The sequence below is a fragment of the Leopardus geoffroyi genome, chromosome A2 (genome assembly GCF_018350155.1).
Source record: "Leopardus geoffroyi isolate Oge1 chromosome A2, O.geoffroyi_Oge1_pat1.0, whole genome shotgun sequence".
Classification (NCBI taxonomy): Eukaryota; Metazoa; Chordata; class Mammalia; order Carnivora; family Felidae; genus Leopardus; species Leopardus geoffroyi.
The window spans coordinates 51,276,428-51,289,040 of NC_059331.1; the positions used below are offsets into that span (position 1 = coordinate 51,276,428).

Sequence of the window (12,613 nt, forward strand, 5' to 3'; positions counted from 1 at the left end):
TGTATTACCAGTTAAAAAGAAACAATAAGCCCCCAAATGAAGTCAGTTTTGCTTAGCATCATCAAGACTTAAAGCCTAACCTAGTTGGAGTTTCAGCTTCTCCCAGGGGTGGAATTTTGAACCAATTATTCGGCAATTTCCTAGTCAGCTCTAGTGAGGTAATCTGCACGATAAGACCCTTTGTCTTCCCCTAAGGAAAGGTAAACTTGGCTGAAATGTTCCACTCTTTTAACTTCCTTGCCCCATCTTCCTTCTGACTATAAAATCCTTCCATTTTGTACAGTTCCCCTGAGCGCCTTTCTACTTGCTACCTGGTATGCTGCCAGGGTCATGAATGGTTGAATAACGCCAAATTTACTTCGTTGAATTTTGTTTTTTTAACACACCTAAGTTGTCTTTTTTAAAAAATCATTTTTGGGGGGCACCTGGGTGACTGGGTCAGTTGGGCTTCCGACTTCGGCTGGGGTCATGATTTCACAGTTCGTGGGATTGGTCCCCACGTCGGGCTCTGTGCTGACAGCTCAGAGCCTGGAGCCTGCTTGGGATTCTGTGCCTCCCTCTCTCTCTGCCCCTCCCCCATTCACATTCTGTCTGTGTCTCTCAAAAATGAATAAACGTTAAAAACACTTAAAAAAAATAAAAAAATAAAAAATCAATTTTAAAAAATTTTTAAATGTTTATTTTTGAGAGAGAGACAAAGTGTGAGCAGGAGAGGGGCAGAGAGAGAGAGGGGGGCACAGAATCTGAAGAAGGCTCCAGGCTCTGAGGTGTCAGCACAGAGCCCAATGATGCAGGGCTTGAACCTGCGAACCACGAAATCATGACCTGAGCTGAAGTCAGACACTTAACCCACTGAGCCACCCAGATGCCCCCTCAAAAAAATCATTTTGTAACAGTGATAATCTGTTAGAGATGAATACTATGTATAGTATAGTATAATCTCTGTATAGAGATGAACTATTCACCCATGAAGTAATGAGATTTGCTACAAAATTATTCTACTAAATGAGGAAAGATTGATTAAGCAATTGTTTTGTTTATGTTGATTATTGCTGAAACTGACGAATGAATACATGAGGGGGTCATTATACTATTCTCGCCACTTCTTTGAATGTTTCAAATATTCCATTCACACAAAAAGAAAAAAGAATATGGTGCTTTTCAATTATAGAATTTTAACACAGTTATGACTCCCGTTTCCTTTGATAAAATGGGTTGACTATAGGAGCATTATAATCACAGGGACGTTTTGAGGAGCAGTGCAAAAAGAAGTGCCTTATGAAATGCTGTTTTATTATTACTTACTATTATTACTATGATTGCCAACACTAACTAGTTGCCTTCAAGCGTTCCCTCTTCCTCTTCCTGCAATGGTTTATTCCAGTCTTCCTCTTCTTTCCCATAGTTCCTTCCTCCTCGTTCCCGTACTAACACCCCTCCCGCAGCCTCAGTGGTTTAGCCCGGCTTCCCCAGGGGAAACCCCGAGGGGCGGAGCAAGAGGGATCTACGAGTTGCCCCGGCTACCTCTCCCTAGACCACTTGGATCGCTCCGCATTTGGAGGTGGACCGGTAATCACGGGGCAGGGCGCGAGTCCCGGGCTCGGATTGGCCAGGACCGAAGTAAACATCCGGCAGGGTGGGGCGGGGCCGGAAGTGGAAAGGGAAGGCGGCGGCTGAGGCTGTTCGGGAGGTTTCGGAGTTGGTGCCTCCAGGTGCCATGGGCAGGGCTGAGGCGCGCTGAGGGGTCGTGGGGTGCTGAAGGGGAAGCAGGGCTGGGCCATGGCCGGCGCTAGGGCAGCCGCTGCCGCCTCAGCGGGGCCCTCGGCTTCTTCGGGCAACCCGCCGCCTCAGGAGCCAGGGCTCGGGGAGCTGCTGGAGGAATTCTCCCGGACTCAGTACCGGGCCAAGGACTGTAGCGGGACGGGCGGCTCAAAGGTGAGTTCCAAGGTGTGATAAGCACAAAGAGAAGTTCCTAGGTTTGAGAAGTTACAGACGGAAAGGCTGAGGTCAGGGATCAGAGGAAGGAGAGCGGGAAGTTCCCGGGGTCTGGACCTGGAGAGTAAGGGTCGGGTTTAAAAACCGGAAAAGAAGGAACTGGTCACACAATGAGCCAAGAAAGGACGTCCTTTGGTTTGAAACAAGGGGTTTGGAGGTCAGAGCTGAGGGACCATGTTCAGAGATTAGAGAGGGGAAGGTGAGGAGGATTGTTCCCGTGTATCAGATGTGGGTACAAAAGCCCCCAGGTTTAAATGGTCTAGAGGATTTCTCCTGGTCAGAGGTCAGAGTGGAACCGAGACAAGAACCGGGTGTGTTGCTTCCTTATACAGGCTTAGCGTGACTTTAGACTTAAGCTCATCCCTTTCCTTCCCCTAGCAGGAAAACAGCCCACACTGTCTCTATTCCTTTATCAGAAGCCAGTCTCAGTTCCTCTTTTTTCTCTCCTTGGGATTCCCTTTAGTCTCCTTATTGCCAGATCTGGAAGGCATCCAGTCTAGTAAGGCCATTCCCATCCTAGGTACTGTTTGACAGTCAAACAGGAATCTTGGGAATCCTCCTCTTATTCCCCACGTGCTGTTGGTAAGTTTAATATGAGGCTTTCTAGTGGGTTCTCTTCCATTCTGAGCCATGGAACTTAGGGAACCGCTGGAGCATACTGCACTTGGCATCATTCTATTCTCTGGAGTAACCTAGGGGAGACTTCAGTAATGATGGGACTTCCCCACTCTCCAAACAACAAAGTGTTTTTCAGAGCTTAGCCTGAGGACCACCTGTTTCGGCATTCTTTGTTTGTTTTTAACTTTATTTATTTTGACAGAGAGCATGCAAATGAGGGTAGGGGCAGAGAGAGAGAATCCCAAGCAGGCTCTACACTGTCAGCACAGAGCTGCATGCGGGGCTCAAACCCACGAACCATGAGATCATGACCTGAACAGAAGTCGGACATTTAACTGACAACCGCCCAGGTGTCCCTGTTTGTTTTTTTTAAGTGTTTTCATTTGGATAAATAAACTTTGGTCTGAGTTATTTTTTACTTTATTTTCTTAAAGTTTATTTATTTTTGAGAGAGAAAGTTGAGTGTGAGCACGAGTGGGAGAGGAGCACAGAAGGAGGGAGAGAGAATCCCAAGCAGGCTCCATGCTGTCAGCACAGAGCTGGATGTGGGACTTTATCCACGACCCTGGGATCATTACCTGAGCCAAAATCAAGAGTCGGACACTTAACTGAGCCACCCAGGTGCCCATTTCAGCATTGTTAAAAATAAAGATTCCTTGCTCCCATCTATTTCAACTGAGTCAGAATTTCTGAGGGTGGCAGCTTGGAATTTGCATTTTTAAATAGGTTTCATCATGATCCTCATGTATCTTAAAATTTGGGAATTCCTCATCTAAGCCACTATGAGTTTTTTCCTCTTCCATCTTATACCCCTGAAGATTAGAGTGGTTATGAATTAGACCTGACTTTCACGACATCTGGCTTTAAGCCTCTCCAAGATTCCTGATCTCTTGTTGACTTCTCAAGATATTACATGTCTTATGCCTTTTTTCTAGTGGACATTTCCCCGAACTAAACAAGAACAGTTTTAAGAGAAGCTCTTCCTTCTATTTGACAAATAAAATAGAGTGTAGGGAGATAGCCTTGTGTGTAGCTTTTACTCATTACAACAACTAGAATGTCTAGGTACTTGTCTGTGGCTGTAGAATGGGGAATAATTTGGAGCCAAGGGAAGAAAATGGATTAGTGCTAAAGTAACCTAGAGCAAGAGTTCTTTATATTTTATGGATTGTGGACCCCTTGAAAATCTCATGAAAACTGTAATCCTTTCCTTGGAATGCTTAACAGTTTCACTGCAACACTGAGGGGCTTAGAGACCCTCCCAAAGCATACTGCATATAGATTAATGAAATACACATCAGGGCCTGTGTCCCAGCAAAGTGTCTCTTCCAGGCATTGAATAATAATCACTGAGGCTCATGTCATTCCCAGTGACCTGTCCAGGTCACAAACTGTCTAATTCTCATACTCAGAATCCCAGAATATTCTTTATGCTCAGGTGTCCTCCTCTGTGCAGGTTGAGCGCATTGAGAAGAGATGTCTGGAGCTGTTTGGCCGAGACTACTGTTACAGTGTGATCCAAAATGTGAATGGGGATATCTGTGGCCACTACCCCCAGCACATCGTGTTCCTGGAGTATGAAAGTTCTGAGAAGGAGAAAGACACGTGAGCATCATGTAACTAGAGTGTGCCTGTCTGGGGAGGCTCTGACAGCTCATCCACCGAGTCAGGAAGTTTGCGACTGGGTGGGGAGCTGGGCGAGGTAGACTCACTTTCCTCAGGTTTGAAGCCTTCTTGGTGTCTTTGGTTCATTCAGGGTTTGATAAGTTAGACTGACAAAGTAGTATGGCATAGAGTGAGTGGTTGGAAGTCACAGTAGTGGACTGTTTCTCCCCTACCTAGCGCTCACTGACTTAAGACAGCTTATTTCACACCTCACCTTTCTGAACCCTAGTATCCTTTTCTTAAGAGAGTATGGGTGGGAGGTATGCTATGTCAAAGTTCTTAAGAGCACTTAACCATATGTAGAGCTTAAGAACCTGAAGTCTGTAGTCAGACTGCTTGAGTTACACACTGGCTGTATAACTATCTTGAGCAAATTATTTAATCTTTTTGTCTTTTCGTTTTCTCATCGGCAAGTCTCTGCCTCTGTTTAGAAAGTGGCTAGTGCAATCCCTGATGATAAGTGGGGCTATTACAAGCCTGGCATATTTATTGTAAGACTCAGAAATAAGAGCTACTGTTTACTGAGGGCCTACCAAAGCCTGAGTGCTTTCTGTGGGGTAACAACAGGTGAAACAAAAACAGATATATAAGACACCTGCCACAGGATACAACCTGTAGGCTGTTTGACACTAATAAATAATCACAGCCTGGAGGCTCCAGGAAATGCTTTATGTTGATCTCTAAGTTTGTTCCCCTAGTTTCCGTGCTTGCTGCTGATTTTAAGAGAATCTAGGAACTTGTTCACAGCATCTGTGAAAGCACGGCCCTGTAGGTGCGATATTATGATGAGTGCTATAGTAGAGTCATACTGTGCAGTGTGGCAGGCCCTTGCTATTCAAAGTGTCCCTTCAGCGCACCCAGGAACTGGCTGGAGACTCTGAATCTTTGGCCCCAGAGCCACTGAATCAAAATCACAGCCTAACGAGATGCCCTAGTGATTTGGATGCACATTAAAGTTTGAGAAGTGCTTCTGCAGACAAACCAGGGAGAATGGTTAATTCTGCCTGGAATGTGTGTGTTTGGGAAGACCCCATGGTAGAGAGCCTCTTCAGCTGGAATTAGAAGGATGAGTCACAGTCCTGACACGTCCTAAAGGACCAATTTGTATATGGTCTTGATCCTCAGGCCAAGGAGTGTGGACTTGTGGGTGTTAGTGGTTTTTATTATGTTAGTATCCCCTAAAATCATAGATTTTGGGGCCCCTGAATCAGGATTTCCAGAATCTACATTCTTAGCTCCCTAGATGAATCTTACATATGCTGTAGCCTGAGAGCCACTGCTATATGCCACAGGGAGTCAGATAAGGCTTTCAAGCAGAATAACCAGGTCAGAGGAGTTTAAACACTAAACCTTAGTTTCCTTATCTGTAAAACGTAATGTCTACTAAGTGTGCCGTCTCACGACGTTGTGGTGGGGTTCACTAAGAAAAATGAATGTGTTAGAAAAACAGATTGTGTGTAGATGATAGAAACTGTATCATATCCCCAGTTGTGTAGCTTAAGAACCCCAGGGATCTCTGAGCCTAAAGATTTGGGCTTTGTGATGGTTCCATTATACATGGTTTCTGTCTCTTCATAACTTCTTTCAGAATTAGGTAGACTCACCATCAATAAACCCTTACACTAAAGTTTCTGAACAAGCTCTCTTTTTCCTTGCCCTCGCCCTCCTCTCCACCCCCTTCACTTTTGGCTGGTGGTTTTACCTTGGTGCCCTGATGGCATTCTGATATTAAGCTCAGTTGTAGTCAGGATGGTGCTTCTCCAAGCAGACTCTGAGTGAATCACCTGGGGCTTTAGTTATAATGCAAAATCTGATTCAGTAGGTCTGACTGGGGCCTGAGCTCCTGCATTTTCTCACCAGCTGCCAGGTGATACCAGACCACCCTGTAGTAGCAGTGCATTAAGGAAGTCAGTCTTAGTGACCTCACAGAAGCTTTTCCTGGAAGGAAACCAGTTCAGTGCTGACTCAGTCTAGCCCTTAAAGAAGAGGAAACTAATAATGTGTGTTGAGTGCCTACTGTTTGGCAGGTGTTAGGGTTCCACACAGTAGCTCACTCAAGTCCTGCACCTACTCAGTGAAGTAGGTAGTATCACTTCCCATTCATTGTATGGAAGAGAAAGTTAAAACCCGGAGAAGTAACTTGCCTTTCCCTGAGATCACAGAAGTGGTAAGCAGGATGGGTTTAAAATCTGTGTCTTCCTCACTCTGCTGTGTCCATCTGTCTGCCTTTTCTTTCTGTCACCACCACACTTCTTCCACCAGCAGGGTCTCCCCTTCTAGGCCAGGGCCGTGGTGGTATATTCATAACCCTCAAGGAGTTACTGGAGTTTGTTTTACTTCTTACTCCTTCTAAGGTCTTGAAGTAATTCTGAGCGGGCAGTGCTGTTGAAGAGAAGGCAGTACATGTACATTCAGATGAGAGTAAGCAGAATTTTTTGTTTTTTTACATACCTGGCTTTGGTGTTAATATGACACTAATTAGACCCCATTACACAGGATAGAACTGGATTCAGGAAACAGTTTAGTTCTGTTAATCCCCCTCCCCGGTTTAGCCCATCATCTGGGAATAGAAGCCTGGACAGGGATCTCTGAACAGCCAAGACATGTGTTTGTCAACAAGAACTCCTTGAGCTGCTGCCATGTGGCAGTCCCCAGGGATGCAGTGGAAGCCATGCCAGATAGATGAAGTCCCTCCTCTTAGGTCTTGTGGGTAACAAAGACCAATAAATAAGCAATGACAGTGTAACAAGAGACGGAATTAGGGGATGTACAGATGAGGCCTTGGGGGGTGGTGGTTAAGTTCTGTACCTAATTCCCATGTGGGAGGGGCTGGAGGCTCCCCCACACCACCAATTCTTGGACACCAGTTGGGTGTCCTATAATTCAGCTCAATTCTGCCACTGTCTACCCAGAGATAGCATCAGATTGCACAGGTTGATAGCTCAGTCCCACAAGACCAACATAAATATACAAGCCAACATTTATTCACTCAGTTCTGAGTATCATGTGCCAGACACAGCTCACTGCTTAGCACTGTAAGAAAAAGATCCTAAGGCCAAGAGATAATAAAAATAAAAACAGGAACCACTGAGAACAGAAACTGAATCAGTTCTTTGAGTAGGAGAACCAGCAAAATAAACCACCTAGCCTAACCAGAAAAAAAGTATGCCTACTTCTACATTAAATGACTGCCCAGAGCCCCTAGGAGGGAAATACTGGCATGTTCTCCATCTTGGTTTTGTGGAGTTTGTGGAACGGATGGTCTCAACCTGGGAGAATCCAATGCAGTTTCAAGGCATTTAGAACTCAGAGGGAGCTGCTGTTGTGACTAAGTGAGATTCTGTTGCAATAGATGGTGCTGACCAGATCTGTGAAAATGGCCTGAGGCCACCAGAACGTGAGAGGAAGACTGTTGTGGACAGTATTATATGTGCTCTCTGTTTCGCATTTTCCTGGCATCTAAGTTCAATTAGATTATTTTGTACTGAGGTGCCTTTTTATTTCATAGAGAAACTGAGTGAGGGGAAGTGGCAGAACTTGGTTTTCAGTGAGCCATGAATTTTCTGGGGCCTGGTGGGGGGCCAGTGCCACCCTACACACAGCTTGAAGAACACACCAGCCTCTTCAAGTTTCCTTTCTTCCTTTCTTCAAAAAGGGGAAAAAAAATTACAAAAGTAACATCTTAAATCAGACCTTACAGAAGAATACGCCATGGGAAGTGTAAATTCTGTTCCTTTACCCCCTTGTTGTCTTCCAAGATCATCAAACTGTTGGTCCAAGTTTTTATCTGAAAACCCCTTTTTAACTTCAATTTCAGACCTCCACTTGATAGTAGTTATTTTTTTAGTAACTATGTCTTGTGAATAGATCTATGAAGACTACTAAAAAATCAGCAATATTTCTAAAAGACTTTATTAATCCCTACAACATCCATATAGGCCTAAAAAGATACCACAGATGTGTAGGAGGCATTGAACTTACGCATTCGGAAACGGTTATTTGTATGTGTGTGCTGTGTGCAGTAACATGGGTGCCTAGAAGGATTAGGACATAGAAGGAATTAAATGCCCTCTAGGACTTGACCTGGAAGTGCAGCCCTTGTAAGGAGGGAACAGGAGTGTCTTCCCTCCCTTCTGCTCACTTGATCTACTTAGCTTCCCACTCTTTAACTTTCCTGCCTCTCATTTCTTGTGCAACCAGAAGCTCTGACTGGCTGATGTGGAGTGTTTTGCTCAAGATGGGTAGGTGAGTCTTTAAGAGGAGACCCTTTTTTTTTTTTTTACGGGTCTGCTGATTTGACATGGGTGTGCCTTGCCAGAGCTTATCTCTCAACCTGACTCCTGTTTTGGAAGTTCCCTTACCACACCCACTGGATTAACTACTTTATTTCTCCATGCCACACATAGCTTCGTTTTACTTCCATTGCTCCAACATTACCTGCCCTGTTTGCTGTTTGGACTGTTAGAGACAATTGGGATGTTGAGGAAGTTTCAGAAGCTTATCACCATGTGAGATGTGAGCCTTCAGCTTACCCTGCCCCCTGAAAGTTCACAAAAATGGCACTATGATTTCCATACACTCCCCAGGGCACCTATTGTCCTATTATGGGAGGAAAAAAGTGTACTTTAGACATGGTCAACACCCAGTTTGCTGTGTGTGTTTCTGTTTTGTATCCCATGTCTTCAAAGTAGCTCACTGTTTTTTTCATCTTAAAGCTTCTAAAATCAGGATGACTTAAATTTTAATACCTATAATACAGCATTTTTTTTCTTTTCCTGAAAAAAATTTATCTGTGATCTAGAATTTAGGGATTAAAGCATTTACTAAATTCCAAATGAGTATTGACACACACATATGCAGACCTCTCATGGGGTCTTTGTGAAAACACACACACACACACACACACACACACACACACACAAAATGCCCACTTAGAAACCAGCCTGACCTGTCTCTTGCCTGTGCATTAGGTTTCAGAGCACCGTGCAAGTGAGCAAGTTGCAAGACCTCGTCAACCGTAGCAAGACAGCCAGGTGCAGAGGACGGTTTGTGTGCCCGGTGATCCTGTTCAAGGGCAAGGTAAGAACGTACCATAGCCTCACACTCTCTGAGACCTTCTTCAGGGTAACTGGCTTAATGCAAAGTGTAGGGTTGTCTTGTTCTTGGCATTTGCCAGCCGAGTGTTAGGTAATTACTGGGTGCCTGGTGCTGTGCAAAGCAGCCCAGAGAAAACAGACCAATTCTTACACCACCTTTCACGGTAGTCTATGTAGGGAAGGGATAGTCACACCAGAGTACCCCACCCTGTGTTTTGGAGACTGCCTAGGTTCAGATCCTGGCTCTCTTACTTCTTTCTATACAAGGCCTCAGTTTCCTCGTCTGTAGAAGTAGGAATGACAATCATACCTACATCAAAGGTTTATGGGGTAGATTAGATCAAGTAAGTTAATACATTGTTATGTGTTCGTTCTTTCAATCATATAATTTACTAAGTGTTTATTGAATGTGTATTATGTTTCAAGCCATAAGGTACATCAGTGTGTAGACAGTCTTTACCCTTATGGAGCTTATACTCTAGTGATAGTTGTTAATTTGGGTCCCCAGTGTGGTCTCATTTTACCTGTCTTTTCATAATCCTTTAATGGATGGTCTCGTTTTGCAGATGAAACAAAGGGATTAAATAACTTCGCCAAGTTTACCAAGAGAGCTGGGGGGTTGAACTTACCTGGAGTTCCCTCAGGCTTCCACACTGAAATTTAGGGACCTGCGGTGTGGTGTAAGAGAAACACAGGGCTAGCAGTGTGGATTGAGCCACTGATAGCCTCATTTAGAGAGCAGGACATAGCTTGAGAGCACCGGAGGAAAAACAGTGCTAGCTGGCAGAGGGGTGGGAGGGTTTTCTGAGCAAGTGATGCAACATGGGAAAAGGCATGGAGACAGGAACTAGAGGGGCCAGGATGCCTCCCTCACTGAAGTGGAAGGTTCATGCCAGGCCAGAGCATGGAAGGGACTGATTGCAGGAGGCCAAATGCTGACCATGGTGCTTGCATTTGCCAGGAGAGCAGTATGATTTTTGAACAGGGAAATACAGTATGAAAGTAACTTTTTCAGGAGGATTAGTCTAGGAGGAGCGGACTGAAGTAGGGAGAGCCTGGAGGAGGGGAGGGGAGCAAACGCAGTCTGTTTATTCAGTGGGCAGATACTTGAGGGCACATGTTGCAGTCCCAGTGTCTTGCAGAGTCCAGCTGTGGTTATCCAGTGGGTGGTTGAGTGCCAGGGCAGCGAGGAGGAGAGACGTGAGCCTTGTTTGGACCCCTTTGTGCCTTTCTTTTGTAAAATGGGAGAAGGGCAAATGTGAAAGGGGGTTAGGAAAGGGGACTTGAATGAAGGCTTCCTTGGGAAGGTATATTTTAGGGAAAGCTTGTATGGAAGCTCCTGAAGTTGATCACCTTACAGTTTTTTGTGCCCCTTCCCCCTTTGGGAAGTTGGCATCTTCCTGCAAGTTACTGAACTCCAGTTTAAAGACCACTGCTCTGTGGAGCATAGTGCTTGTCACTAGAAATTATATAGGTAATACTCAAACCAGTGTTTCCCAAAGTGTATTCCAGAGAACAGTAATTAATTAATTAATTAATTTATTTATTAAAAAAAATTTTTTTTTAACGTTTATTCATTTTTGAGAGAGAGAGACAGAGCATGAGTGGGGAAGGGGCAGAGAGAGAGGGAGAAACAGAATCCAAAGCAGGCTCCAGTCTCTGAGCTGTCTGCACAGAGCCCGATGCGGGGCTCGAACTCACAAACTGCGAGATCATGACCTGAGCCAAAGTCGGACACTCAACCAACTGAGCCACCCAGGCGCCCCCCAGAGAACATTATTTTAAGGATATGCTTGTGAAAAGCATTCTCTGTCACACAGTGATAGATTTGGCCTAGCCTCCAGGCTCCAAATTCATAAAGTATGTTGGTACATGTACATTAATATAACAAAGGCTCTGAGACATCTTGTAGCTGAGAGACCTGTGTAGCTTTGTCAAGTCTGGTGTTTCTCATTTGTCTGCAGACCATGAGTAAGGAACTTTCCTGAATGTGTTTTGGAAATGCCACGCTGAACAGCTGAACAAGTGGGGTTGCTGAATGGCAGATTGTTTGCACTTACAGACTAGACAAGTCTATGAGAAAAGAGCCCTAAACCACCTGATTTCAGAGGAAGGGCAGTGAGTAGAAGGATTATTCCAAGGAGTCCTTGGCATTCATAAATGTTTATGAGGGCTTTGCCATTAATCCCGGTTTCTTCTCCTATTACACCTTCTTGTCCAGGCAGCGTGATACCGTTTCATACCCTTTGGCTTCCCCTGACGCAATCGGTGTTCACTCACTTTATGCCTCCCTACAGTGTGCTTCGTTCTGCTTGTGTGTTTGAATGTCTGTAATTTCCTTTCTGCCTTAATCCCTTTGAGGACAGGGGCTGTGTCTGACTCTCGTCCTTCCAGCACCTAGCAAAGTACCAACCTGGCTTGTAAGTGCAAGCTTAGCTACTACTCTTGGATAAAGCAAGAGTGGGCCCTGTGCTAGTGTCTAGGGTGACAGAGATGAATAAGGTGGTCCTTGTCCTTGTGGAGCTCAGTGAGTGGCAGGCAAGTGGACAGGCAGTTGAGAGCAAGGTTAGGAAAGGTAGGAGAATGGGATCTCATCCTCGGATTTGTGGCACACAGCAGGCTCTTGGTAACTAGTGCAGTGATGGCAGTGTTTGTTACCAGAACTTCTCTGCTGGGTTCAGGAAGGCAGGTATATTAAGAAGTGCTTGCTTCTTCAAAACTCAGTTCAGTGTGTGGCTAGTGCCACTAAAGAGCTAAACATTTGATTTTATTTCAGTCAATTTATAGCTGAAACAATAATAAATTTTTTTGGTTAAACAACACTATTTGGGGGCAGGACTGCTTTTCCCTTTAAATGCTAAAAGTAAAGGGGCATCTGACTAGCTCAGTCTGTAGACCATGTAACTCTTGTCTCAGGGTCGTGAGCATAGAGATTACTCAAAAATTTTCTTTTAATTAGTGAAAAAATTGCTAAAAGTAAAGCATTCTAGTTTAGATGTGCTGAAAGTGTAAACTACAGATCAGGTTTTAAAGATTTAGTACAAAAAAAGTAAAATATTAATGGTTTTTAAAGTGATTATATGTTGTAGTATTTGAATATAAATGGGTTAAATAAGATTCATTATCAAAATTTTTTAAAGACAGTTCAAGCGTTTAAGGGTAAGATGTTCTCCCATGCCATTTTTTCCCCCAGCACTTGTGTCTGGCTTTTAGACAGTGAAAATTAGGACACGTCATCT

General features: G+C 44.4%; 1 protein-coding gene across 3 annotated transcripts in view; it reads left to right on the forward strand.

Moving 5' to 3' along the window:
* The first annotated feature begins 1,627 nt into the window (after positions 1 to 1,627).
* The window catches only part of MTMR14 (myotubularin related protein 14), a 45,031-nt gene continuing 34,045 nt past the window's right edge, over positions 1,628 to 12,613 (forward strand). For 2 of the 3 annotated variants that reach the window (XM_045493724.1, XM_045493725.1), the window contains exons 1-3: positions 1,637 to 1,935; positions 4,070 to 4,218; positions 9,249 to 9,357. In XM_045493724.1, coding sequence (XP_045349680.1) covers positions 1,780 to 1,935; positions 4,070 to 4,218; positions 9,249 to 9,357 — 414 coding nt within the window. In that variant the 5' untranslated portion in view covers positions 1,637 to 1,779. Of the gene's footprint in view, positions 1,936 to 4,069; positions 4,219 to 9,248; positions 9,358 to 12,613 lie in introns of all 3 variants that reach the window. The other variant, XM_045493722.1, reaches the window with a different exon arrangement.